A 13,434-nucleotide genomic window follows, 5' to 3' on the forward strand; every position below is an offset into this window, starting at 1 on the left:
TAGTGTGGCCAGCAGGAGCAGGGAAGTGATCGTGCCCCTGTACTCGGCACTGGTGAGGCCACACCTCAAATACTGTGTTCAGTTTTGGGCCCCTCACTACAAGAAGGACATCGAGATGCTGGATCGTGTCCAGAGAAGGGCAATGAAGCTGGTGAAGGGTCTGGAGAACAAGTCTTATGAGGAGCAGCTGAGGGAACTGGGGCTGTTTAGCCTGGAGAAAAGGAGGCTGAGGGCAGACCTTATCGTGCTCTACAACTACCTGAAAGGAGGTTGCAGCGAGGGGGGTGTTGGTCTCTTCTCCCAAGTAAGAAGCGATAGGACAAGAGGAAACGGCCTCAAGTTGCACCAGGGAAAGTTTAGATTGGGTATTAGGAAAAATTTGTTCACCAAAAGGGTTGTCAAGCATTGGACCAGGCTGCCCAGGGAAGTGGTTGAGTCACCATCCGTGGAGGTATTTAGAAGACGTGTAGATGTGGTGCTTAGGGACATGGTTTAGTGGTGGACTTGGCAGTGTTAGGTTAACGGTTCGACTCAATGATCTTAAAGGTCTTTTCCAACCTAAACAATTCTACGATTAAGTTAGTGTACTAAGCTTAATTTATTCTTTTATTGTTGCTAAAGACACAGACATGCCTGAGTTATTAACATGTATGAACAGATACTGCAGAAAGAAAAAGAGAAACTACTAAGAAGCACTGGAAGAAGAGTACGTGGAACAACTTTTTTAAATTCATCAAAATGTAATTCCTTTCCTTGATTTAGAGATCCAAGACCATGACTTAACAGCTGTTTACAGCAAAATAAAAAGTTTATGGTCCGTCTGAAAACTACTACTGCTGGATCTACAATAGGTATGAACAAAACTACCTTCTCTTGCCCAGCATGATTCTCGTCTTCATGCTCCTCTTCCACTCTATCTCGTTTCAATGCTTTCAAAAATTCACTCTTCTTATCAGTCCGCATTCTTGTCAATTTTGTTAAACGAGGCTGACCAACTTTGTCAACAGGGGATGAAGAATTTGACCGATTACACTAATGTTCGGAGTCAGAAAAAAAAAGAATATTAGAAGTTTATTCATTATAGAAAACTTTGAATGAAAGACAAAAAGACTCCCTGGCACCTGTAGTTTCAGATCTCACGTATATTTAACACTCAAAAGCAGAGGGAAGACATTTGTATTTCAGTATGTATATGTATATGTAGTTCTTACATGTAAACCCGGAGATGCAAGTTTATGGAGCACTGCTAACAAGCAGTGGACCTTCTGAAGTGTATCACACCATTAGCAGTTCTGAAGTTTAAACCTATCAGGTTATACTTCCTAATGTGCCATTTTTACGCCAAATCAAACCCACAAAGCAAGTTGTGCAGGCCACTGATGTGCCTTCCATACTTCTCACACATTAACTTCAAAAAAAAACTTATTTAATACAATTCGGCATAAAACTTACTGATCCCCTTATCTAACCAAATTAAACATTTTATAGATTTGATAAAAACTACAGACATTGCTTTACCTCTTTCACTGAATTTTGTGATACAGTAAATGCCTTGGCAGTTGATTTGAAAGGACTAAAATTGCCAACGCCATATGCAGATTCATGAGGAAACGGATTCCCAAGTTTATTTTCTTTTGCTTGGCTTTTCCACTGTGTAGGCTAAACAAAAATTTAAACAGAAACTTAAAAAGTCATTAACTACAATAGGATTATTTTCAGGAATCTTCAGAAAAACGATTAAGCAAAAGCAAATCATAACTACAACCATAATTTAGTGCAAACACCTGTTTTCTTGTGGAAAAGAGACTGTTTATAAGCAATTCATCTGCTCATAAATACTGTTTACACTTTTTATATAAAGACTAAAATTTCAAAACAATTAAGACCCTCATATTTGAGGTATTAAGAATCAAAATATGACTCTTCAACAGCTGAAAACATTGTTTTTAATGTAGAATGTTGGAGAGTTAAGAACTACTCCATCATATGCTCTCATAAGCACATAAAAAATTCTGAAAAATCAAGAGGCGAACGTGGAAAGTTGCATTTGGAAAGGAACCAGAATGACACTAACAGGTTGCAACATCATTTCTATCAATAATTGGGATAAATTCTGAAGGTATTTTTATACCAACTGTATCTCTCCACTAGGTATCTTTTTCTGTTAAAATCATATACAAAAGGCATTGCTATTCCATCAGTTAAAAACATTTTCACTCTCACTTGGACAGCTCTTCCACTTCTCAAAAAAGGTAAATGAGGAACAGAGAGATCCACTTACAGTATAGTTTAAAAAGAAAAATGAGAAAAAGTTGTTTCCATTCACTTTTGTGGTGTGCTGCACTTAGCAAGACTTGAAAGCATAACACTCTAAGAACAGTACTCTCAGGGGTGAAATATGCACATTCAGAATTACAGCATGATTTTTTTTTTTCAGCACATTGTTCATGTCACTGGTATCCAAGACTCACCTTTGCAGGTGGAGTGACAGGTTTAGGGACTAATCCTTTATAAACACTTGTGCCAGTTCCATTCCTTACTGGCTGTGAATGAAGACTTCCTACTACTGGGAATCCAGATATCTGCAGTTCTTTTGTACTGCCCTTTTTAATGACCAGCATTCTTGGAGATCTAGATTTAGGATTCAAAGGGTACTCTGGAAAAAAAAGAAGTGTGTGTGTGTATATATATATGTGTGTGTGCACATGTGTAGACAATCTTAAGTTTCTAGTTCATAAGGTACTAGATAGCCATATGGTCCAGAGCAAACGGGCATAAATCAGGAACCTAGTCCAGTATTAGTTCCACAAACAAGACACTCTACAAACCTGGATAAACACAGGTTCTGTTCTATTTTCTACAACCACCATTTGTAAAATATTTCACTTGGCAATGCAGGAACTTTACTTTTGGAAAGTAAAGGTATTCTTCAGAGAAGCCAGCTACACAGTTCTTGTTTGCAAATCTAAAATCCAAATACTATTAGTTGTTGATAGTTACCTAATCGTCAAAAGACATTATGGTTTTCATACGTTGTGGTTTAACCCAGCAGGCAGCTAAACACCACACAGCCATTCATTCACTCACTCCCCAGCCCCACAGTGCAATGGGGGAGACAATCAGGAAGAAAACGTAAAATTCATGGGTTGAGATAAAGACAGTTTAATAGGACAGAAAAGGAAGGGAAAATAATAATAATAATAATAATAATGGTAAAAGAATATACAAAGCAAGAGATGCACAATGCAATTGCTCATCACCCACCATCCAATGCCCAGCCAGTCCCCGAGCAGCGATCGCTGCCCCCCGGCCAACTCACCCCAGCTTATATACTGAGCATGATGCCATATGGTATGGCATAGCCCTGTGGCCAGTTTGGGTCAGCTGTCCTGGCTGTGCCCCCTCCCTTGCTGGCAAGCCATGAGAAGCTGAAAACTCCCTGACTAGTGTAAGCACTACTTAGCAACAACTAAAACATCAGTGTGTTATCAACATTATTCTCATCCTAAATCCAAAACACAGCACTGTACCAGCTACTAGGAAGAAAATTAACCAGGACATCATATTTCCCTTTAAGGTTACTAAAAGAATAATTACTTATATATTTATTAACAGCTCAGTCTAGAGCCAGATGCTCCACACCAAGGCTCTATGAACATGGGACAAGAGATGTGCACTACTCTATACCATGGCAATGACCACTTTCTCTATCTCCATGCCTTAGATGGGCATAACAGAACATCTGAAGCTTACAACATTTCCATGTTCAAGAAAGCACTAATTAAGAGACATATAGTCAGCTGTCATACTAAGTAACTGACATTTAACAGTTTTAAAGAACACCTACTAAAAACAGTTCTAAAATTTTCAAGAAGTGAAAAAAACACTTTAATTATTTTTTTGCATATGCATTCCAATGCTACGTTAATAGCCTTTTCCAAGATTCTGTCTTCTCCCTGCAAGCACTTCTACTTCATGGGCAAAGTGACCATATCCTACATTTAAAAAAACCTATCTTAAAAGCGTAAGTGACTTTAGTTTTGTTTAGCAGGTTAATGTTACAAACTATTTGATAACTGCATGCTTAGCTCTCATTAAACTTTACAAAAAGACTTTATAATAGTCACATGCTCCCATCACATAGATTCCATTTTACCTTTTGTATAATAGAATAAATTTTTAACAGGCATTAGAAGGAGATGGCAACATTCCTCCTGTCCTGAATATTGTTTCCTTTAAAAGGGAATAATAATAGCCTTAATTTCAGTTTTTCAAGTACAAAACAAGGTTCGCAATAGCAGAGCTGTAATAAAGTAAGATACCAAGCTGTAAGCTGTAACATGTGACTGCACTGTAGCTTACAGGTTGGACTAGATGATCTTTAAAGGTCCCTTCCAAAACAAACCATTCTATTATTTTATGTAGCTAACAGAACTGTTCCTTCTTTGCTTGTGAAGAGTGATATCCAAAAAGCCTGGAAACCTTGCCCTCCTTCAGATCAAACTGAGCCACATCATGCAGCAACCACAGCCAGAGTGCTGCAAAGTCTGTAAAACACTCAAATTGCTATGTAATTTTTCCCAGCTTGGTTAGTGTCATGGTTTAACCCCAGTTGGCAACGAAGCACCACACAGCTGCTCGCTCACTGCCCCCCGTGGTGGGATGGGTGAGAGAATCAGAAGAGCAACAGTGAGAAAACTCGTGGGTTGAGATAAGAACAGTTTAATACTTGGGGAAAAAAATAAAAAAATGAGAGACTGAGAGTGAGAACAGGAGCAAGAGCAAGCACGAAAACTGGGAGGGGGAGACGGGGTGGGGGGGAGACGGGGGGAGCGACAGATGACACTAAGCAATGCAACCACTCACCAACAGATGCCCAGTCAGTCCCGGACAAGCAATTACCCCCCAGCCAACTCCTCCCAGCTTATATACTGAGCATGACATCATATTATGGAATATCCCTTCGGCCAGTTGGGTCAGCTGTCCTGGCTATACTCCCTCCCGCCTTCTTGTGCACCTCCTCACTGGCAGAGTATGGGAAGCTGAAAAGTCCTTGACCCAGTATAAACACTGCTTAGCAACAACTAAAACATCGGTGTGTTATCACATTATTCTCATGCTAAATCCAAAACACAGCACTGTACCAGCTACTAGGAAGAAAATTAACTCTATCCCAGCCAAAATCAGGACAGTTAGGAAAGAATTTACTTATTGTTGCTCTTTTATTGAAAGATAACTCTATTTCACATGAAAGCTGCTAAACACACAAAAACGAAAAGCAGTCTAATTGTTTAGGCTCCTGCAACAGTTCTTAGTAATTAGATATTTATATTGAGGGGTTGGCGTATATCTAGTGTTACGTAAGAGTGCAAAACATACTGGGGAAGTATGAGAAAAAGAATCAGCAAATTAAAGTACCATTTAAAAGGAGCAACAAGTTTCAGATCTCAGTATTAGCAACAGTTTAAGTAGTAGCTTTTATGTTTAATTAAAGTTATTTCTTCATAAAGAGAAAGGTTCTTATTTTGAGTAAGTTTATTACTTTAAAACCTGTGCAGTCTAAAGCTGCCACCTTCTTAAGGGTGAACAATTGACTACATAAAGCCCACAGAATTGTAAAGTGGTAGCCAGATTTAATCAGGTAGAGATGAGAAAACAATCCCAGACTACAGTTCAAGGCCCACTCTCAGGATTGGATTTGTTGCAAGTAATTCATAAACACAACCAACAGCTTAAGACATTTGCTTCCAGGAAGAGACCTTAAACCTCTGGCAAGCTAACCTGCTCTTCCCAGCCCTCCTAGGTTTCTCTCCAAACCCTTCCAACAACTCTAATCAGTCAGAAGCATTCTTTTATGGAGTCTTCAGCTAGCAATCACATCACTAGTTTAGGTGACCCACCTTCATTGCATTTCCTCTCAAAAATAAAGGTGAAGATAAATTATGGACATCTTTACGATGTATACTTGTTCTGGGAAAGAATCCTAGTTGCGGCTGCATCTACAGACCAACAGACTGATATTCAAATAGAAGTGTTACCTCTCTAAGAAAAAAAGATATTTACATTGTAATAATATTGAAGTTTCCTCAATTTCAATCTCTACCTTTATAATTTAAATCTATACCTTTATAATTCTAAAAAAAAAATCCTATGTTTCAAATAAAACAACTTCAGATCTCTGCTACATTTTTACATTTAAAATCAAAAATACTCACCCCACACACCCGCAGCTAAAGATTTATTCTGGTTTGGTTCCCTCTCATATTCAGGGTTCAAAGATGGCTGAAAGAAAGTTTTATCATCATTAAAAAAATGAGGCCTTAATTCTGGGACCAATGAAATAAAGAATCACAATAATATTGGCAGTATGACCTCTGCTGTCAAAGATTTTTGAATGGAGACAGACTAGACGCTTCCCCCTGCGACCCAAACTAGGTCAATGCTCACTTGTTTCTCTTCTCCAACAAAACATCTCAGGCATCAGTCAATACCATTACATGAACTCTCCAGAGAAAGCAAAAAACCACGATGCATCGTTCTTCAAAGAGGAAGCTCGCCCTTCCTGTTACATCCTACAATTCTAGGTTGAAGCATGGAATCTCCAAGGGCCGTTGGCAGAAAGATCACTTTGTTAGTACTTCAGATTTCCAGTAAGGTAACCGTGTAGAATGTAATACATACACATACCACGGTAAACTGGAACCCAATTGTAGTTTCACTTAAACACTCAAGTGACAATAATAAACATATAATGATAAAAACTGGATATAAAAGGACAAATGACTAACCCCTCTTACCTATGGGAAGGGTGATCCCTTATATGATGATCTGAAATTGGTGAAATCTCATGAAGTAGCTTGTAATGGACAAAATGGCACTTGCAGAAACAATGAAACCTTGTTTATTATAATTACAATTAACTTACAAAATCCTCAGCCTCAAACTGTTTGGGTACTTCTTTGTCTTCCTTTTTCCCAGTTTCATTATCAGGTACATTGTTTTCGTGCAGTCCTTGACCTTTTCCACAGTGGAAAGTGCTGGTACGAGCACGGGAACTTCCGCCATGGTATCCCCCACGATGGTTTATATTTTCTGTACCATTTCTGCCTTGTGAACGCCAACCATTCTTCTCTTTTCTCCCAAAATGACCTAGGATTATTAAATTTTAACAAAATGTAATTACAAACAATTTTAAAAGAATATTCTATTTTTGCAAAATTGTTAGAGAAGTTAAGTCAGCAGCTCTATATTCTGGGATGTGATAGCTTAGTAAACTTAAGTTTTCATTCACATAAGCAGCAGGAAAGAATGTTACAAAACAGTGCCAAAGAAAGAGGATAGTAGTCCAACTTTAAGACAAGTCAACCTCCTTTACTGGCTGCCCATTTATATGTTGTTGGCTAGAATATTAACTCAACTGTCTTATTCCTCTTAAGGGAGAAATACACCTGGAATCACACCACTTTAACCGACCCTTAGTCATCACATCCTCTCCCAGAAGACCTGTCTTTCCATTACCTCTATTTTACTAGAGAATAAGAATTTAGCATAGGAGAGCTATTATCATCAGACTTTTTTTCTAGCTAGAGTGCTACAAAGCATGATGTAAACGTATTCAAAATGTTCCATGAAAGCTAAATTATACCTCCATTAGGCCGTCCAATGTTAGGATCAAACCCATCTGAAGAGTTGTGTCTTCTGCGATTTGCTTCATAACGATTCTCTGTCCACGAAAAATTTTCAGAATGTTTCTCAAAGTTCAGTGATGACTGTAAAGGAGCACAAGTGGTAGACCTGAGATATCTGATTAATAACAAAACTGAATTATCAGAACTGTAACATGCACTTTACTCATGGTATATACAATTCATTTTTAAAAGGACTTTGAACGACAGACAATGCAGCAGTCTTCAAGTATGCGTACGTTCAGAGCTATGTCACTATCTCCCATGCTAGCAAAGTGGAAGCTGTATCTTCTGCTCCAGGACACTGGAACAGCACTGAGGACCATGCTTGTGACACAAGGTAAAAAACCCAAGTGTCTGTTTTGTTTTGGCAGTAGAACAGAGCGCAAGTGACGTGTTGCAGCAGAGGAAAAATAAAAAAAAGGTAAGAAAGGACAGGAGATCACAGTTTGGAAGGCAGAAAAGAAGTCTGGGATCTTAATTTTGGTGGTCAGAGACTACATATGTGCGTTCCATAGAAAGCAAGGAGTTGCTTCCACTAGAGGCAGCTGTACCCAAAAAAGGCTCAATTTATTAGTCTTGTCATTATAACTTAATAAGGCAAATGCAACTAGTTATGAAATACAAACAAAACCTAGAGTCAAAAGTGTACAGATGCACAAATACACTTCAAATTATCAGTTTATAAGCAGGTATTGTAGAAATTTTAAAGAAATAAATCTTTAGTGTATCAGTAGGAAGTACTTTATAAACTAAAACCTTATATTGAGAATAGCACTCAAATCAAAATCCATCCTGACTAGAACTCATACCTAAGGGGATTAAACCAAAAAAGATCATGTCCTATAGCACGTGTCTTCCCCTATTACTTTTATCTGGCTTTACTATTTTAACACTATAACATTTCTTTCGCTGTTACATCTTAAAAATTCAAGAATAAATTTTCATTCTGCGGAAGTAGTGCTTAGCCTTACTGTTGTTCACAGCACACATCTCCCAGCGAGCGACAGCAGAGGGCTGTGTTACCCAGCACCTCCCCGCCACACAGCCAGCCTTTGATGCAGACGAGGCAAAGCCCCCTTCCCTCCCAGCAGACCTACTGTGCGCATCTGTGTCCATTGTATGGCACATGTACAAGAGATCCAACATGTCCCAGGGCCGTAAGAGCTACAAATGCATAAACGCACAGCTGTGTGGAAATGTACTGAGTCAGGAAACTAAGCTTAATGATTCCAGGGAGTGTCAACTTTACTGCACCCAAAGTATCCCAACTTCCCTGCCCAAAGCTCACTCCCTCTCCAGACTAAGTAACATTCAGGAAAAAAAAGTACAGCAGTAATGGTGTATGTCTGAAAATGAAAGACCCAAGTTTATTTCAACAGTTATTATCCACTAATGTCTAATCAAGCTATAATAGTATTTGAAGTACTCCACTGATCAAAGTGAGTAGGAAAAAAAAAGAAAATCACACTAATAGGTTTAACTACTTTGGAAAACATGTTGAAGAAAATTATTTCCTTCTTCTCACCTCCCCAGCCCCCACAAGAGAAAATCACACACACAAAATGGTACCCAAGTTCTACTGACAATGCCCCAGAAGAGCTCAAGGTGCTGTTCAAAATTCACTGCTTAAAATTCAAACTCAAGTAAGCAACAGATATGTTTAAAATACAAAGCATGTATTTCCAAACTGTACAGAAGTCACATGAAAAGGGATTGCCCTCTCAGTTTGAGACCTGGGAAGTGAATTACTTCCTTGACAAACTTGGAGCGAGAGAAAAAAAACAGAAAACCACAAGAAACTACCAAAAGGTCTATGTAGTTCAAAAATTATCATAAAGAATCTCAAAATTTAAGTAAAAAATAAATCTTTATAAACAAATTTTGAGTAAGCTGCCAAAAATTTCAGAAAGCTCCAGATCTGTTGATCATAGATGAAATTTTAGAAGAGAGTTTCATGTGTTCATTTACATACAACAACCTTCTAATATTGCCTTTGGAGTTTAACTTTCATTTTTTTGTATGAACTTTGAAGAACCACAACATTTTCACAAAGTATAACTGACAGCATTTTATATATAATGTGTTTGAGTTGCACACGATATAATGCATCTAAAGTCTAAATTGTGTGCAAAGATCATGCAGTTTGCATTTTCCCCACATGATGGAGGTATCAGTCTATCAAGTCTCTTGCGGCAGAGATGACAGTAAACTTTGTGATCAACAGGAAACTATTGGCAATTTCTGGAAGTTGAGAAATTATCTGACCAGGCTCAGCCAGCCAAGAAAGAAAGCAAAGCACATTTTTGAAGTATAAGAAGATGTCTTATTGCTTAACATGAAGTAAAAGTAAGCTTGCAAAAACTGAGTTTACCAGTCTGTCTGCAATCTCCCCACACACGTTTTACAGCAATCCTTTCTGAAAAGTTTCGGCCATATCCCAAGATGGTGTCACTATTCACAATACCTTCCCATTTCCATCTGCTCAATTGCAATACTGCACTGACACAAATATAGTAGTTCCAGACCTGAACAAAAGCTACTGAGCAATGGATACCCAGCTATTTAGGTGGACTTTGCTATACAAGTGACAGGGAGATGATATAAAAGCTTATCCTTAAGAGGAAATCATCAGCAATAGGTGAGATGGATTTCAGTGAAGCTGTAATTTGTATCAGTCACATCAAGAAAGCTCATTCACAATCCCAGCTTCCTGGCATCAGGTTTTTCTAATGCTAGCCTTTTGCTATGTAAGGAAAAGCCTCAGATACCCAGGATCAAGGGGGGAAACCAAGCTCCGAAAGATGCAATTCCTAGAAGTGCCTCTTCAGGGAAATAAAAACTGACCCGGCAGAGTTCAGTTTCTCCTTCTCAAGTCTAAATGTTGTTGATACCATAGCCTCAACCCAGCTCCATTCTGCATGAAACGTGAGACACCTTGCCTTCCTCACCCCATCCTTCCTCTTCATCTCCATCCCTCTTATCTGCTCTTCTCTTCAGCTGCTTTGTTGATATATGGGAAACAGAAATAAAAATCTATTCTAGGAAATGGAGGGGACAGGGGCCACAACATTTGAGACCTGTCTTGTAGAGGAATGACAGGACAAGCCTTATTCTGTAAACTAAGAATCACTACACATCAGGTAGGACCAAAAAGACTTTGCAAGTGTTTAATATCCAAATGTGCTGTATATCACAGAATGCTGATTGTTGAGGGAGGAGGTAACGCAAGGAAATAAGCTGTATTTCAAACAACGAAGCACAAAGACTGTAACGGAGAAAGCATCTAACTATGGAGGTTTTGGAAGAGATGAAAGAAAGTCTATCTAAACTCCTTGAGGCAAAGAATCATGGAAGAGAACAGGATCCACAACATATGCTTGCAACGAAGTTTCCCACAATTCAGGAATGAGGTGACAAATACAACCAAACCTCAGAAATATTTGAATGGTACTGGAGTAGTTCTGGAACTTGCTTTTATCCTGCTGTATTGACACTTTAAGCATGCAAGTAAAGCTCTTCCAGCAGATTCTTGAAATATGTGGTGAAGATTGTTTTGTAATTGTGACACCATATTAAACTAAGCTCTGATTACTTTTCCAACTGAAAATGTATGAAATTGGAAAAAGCAGATCAAAAGAGTTTAATTTATCAGAAATCAAGGAGAATGAAAACAAACAGATCGCAGGAACCATCCTGGAGCAGATAGGCCTGATGTTCCCAAAACAGCAACTGAGAGTTGCTGATAGACTATAATAAACAAAGCAGCTAGCTAGGTCAGGGTAGAAGAAAGATGAATGTACTTATTCACATTGCTCTATTTAATGACCTGACCAAAAAAATGCATGCATGTACGTTTGTGTGTGTAGACATACATAGGCAAAGCAATAGGAACACAACTAATACTAATGGCTAACTGTGCATTTAACAATAGCACAAGCCTATTTCCGTAAGTTTATAAAGGCTAAACATTTTCTACAGACATGAAAGACAGCAAGAAATTTACATAAATACATTAAAGTAAGGCAATGCCACTCTCACAGCTGCAGATACGGATATTGCATTCAGAAGATTATAATGAAGAAGACAGGTCTACAGATACAGAAATGGATGACAGGAGTTTGAATATCCAGTGCTGCCTCTGCTTCTGCATTCACACAAATTAAGAAAGAGTAGAAGGATAGGCCAGAAAAAAAGAAACATTTATGACACAGACATGCTCATGACTTCCTAGAATATTTACAAATCCTAACAATTCAGAGATTGCTATTTCCTGTTTCCAAGCTAACTGTCCCATTGTGTAAAGTGAGCAACAGTAGTCTAGAAGAAACAACCTGAGTGAAGATGCACAACTGTTTGAAAGTACCACACTCCGCCAGTAGTAACAAGCATCCCACCAGCAACTGAAGAGCCATTTCAGAAGGTCTATTTCAAAAGCATTCTTTTTAATTACTTGGATGATAGAATAACACTTCTGTAAAATTTACAGGACACAGAGCAAAATCAGAAGCAAGGACATCAAGCACATGCCTCTGTCTTGATACTTCTAGCACAAAATACAATAATTCATTTTAAACTCCTGATGAAGGCAATCTTAATCCAACAACAGCTCTGATAATGTGGACAGGCACATGCTTCTTCCCGTGAACTCAGCTGCTCAAGCAAAAAACTCTAGTGGACGTATGAGCTTGACAACCACGGTACAACTACTTAAATCACGACAACAAGACTTGCTAGATTTCATCTGTTATCACCTTATTCACAAAGAGATTTGCATTTTTACTGTAATTGAGATTATGACATTTAGACTTCTCTAATAATGAGAGTGCCTGTTCAAAAGAACAACAAATAACACACCTTTGTTGATGATGGTGGAGTTGGAAAATTAAGCCAGGCTGGAGCAAAGTCATGCTGCGCCATTTAGGTCCGGTCTCTCCAAATCAAAGAAACAAGGCTTCAGCACCTCATGGCAAGTCCCTGTAATTGGAAAAACAAGAAATGATTACTTTTCAGATGCTTATGGTACAAGAGGATTACACTTGTTGTGTTTTGATCATTATTTCCCTTCTGTTTTCTGGTATTATTTTCTCACACAGATCTGGTTTAGAATCTAACTATCCTCATCTCGTTTATAGCATCACCTTTGTACTTTTATTACCAAAGTGTCACCCTAATCAAATATATCGCAAGTATCATGAAAATACAACTGTAACATTCCTTCCTTTATTTCCTCTTATAAATGGGATGAAGCATCTTGTGTAAGGTCTGATCCAGAAAGCTGTGGCAAAATTAGCTTGTTGAAACACTTTCTGGTACTATCTGGAATGGATTTCAGGAGCTATTTCATTAGCTTCCTAGAAGAAGCTGATTTTTTTTAATTAGTCCCTAAAAGTTATGTCTCAGAGGCTATATTAAGGTTCCTCGTGAAAAAACTAGATGCTCTGGGCCACCACAAACCCCGTATTATCTCTAGATTCAATGGAAACAGTCTACATGTCCAGAAACATTGTCAAAATCCAGTAAAATTCTCTAGTTTGAAAATGGACAAGAGAAAGTAATGGCTTAAAATTAAAACCCAAGAATACTTTTTCTACCCCATGCTCTCCCCACAGGTAGGAAAACATCTCTCAATAAGCAAGAGAATGCAAGACAATGTGAACTATATTACCTGAAGCTGAACTATAGCACAGAAAGGGAAGAAATGGATGAAACACTGCCTGAATTATAAGGGTATCTGAATCAGGCTCTG

General features: G+C 38.3%; 1 protein-coding gene across 7 annotated transcripts in view; it reads right to left on the reverse strand.

The window, feature by feature from the left end:
• The window catches only part of GPBP1 (GC-rich promoter binding protein 1), a 37,106-nt gene that overhangs the window by 8,256 nt on the left and 15,416 nt on the right, over positions 1 to 13,434 (reverse strand). For 3 of the 7 annotated variants that reach the window (XR_663743.1, XM_009326920.1, XM_009326921.1), the window contains exons 3-9: positions 12,543 to 12,662; positions 7,646 to 7,769; positions 6,926 to 7,149; positions 6,216 to 6,282; positions 2,472 to 2,656; positions 1,519 to 1,659; positions 868 to 1,032 (exon numbers count right to left, since the gene is read on the reverse strand). Coding sequence is in view for 6 of the 7 variants with exons in the window: in XM_009326920.1 (XP_009325195.1) it covers positions 868 to 1,032; positions 1,519 to 1,659; positions 2,472 to 2,656; positions 6,216 to 6,282; positions 6,926 to 7,149; positions 7,646 to 7,769; positions 12,543 to 12,605 (969 nt within the window). In the remaining variant the exon portion in view is untranslated. Of the gene's footprint in view, positions 1 to 867; positions 1,033 to 1,518; positions 1,660 to 2,471; positions 2,657 to 2,828; positions 2,966 to 5,781; positions 5,839 to 5,900; positions 5,997 to 6,215; positions 6,283 to 6,925; positions 7,150 to 7,645; positions 7,770 to 12,542; positions 12,663 to 13,434 lie in introns of those variants that run through there. The other 4 variants (XM_009326922.1, XM_009326925.1, XM_009326924.1 and 1 more) reach the window with 4 other exon arrangements.

The sequence above is a fragment of the Pygoscelis adeliae genome, unplaced genomic scaffold (genome assembly GCF_000699105.1).
Source record: "Pygoscelis adeliae isolate BGI_AS28 unplaced genomic scaffold, ASM69910v1 Scaffold116, whole genome shotgun sequence".
NCBI lineage: Eukaryota > Metazoa > Chordata > Aves > Sphenisciformes > Spheniscidae > Pygoscelis > Pygoscelis adeliae.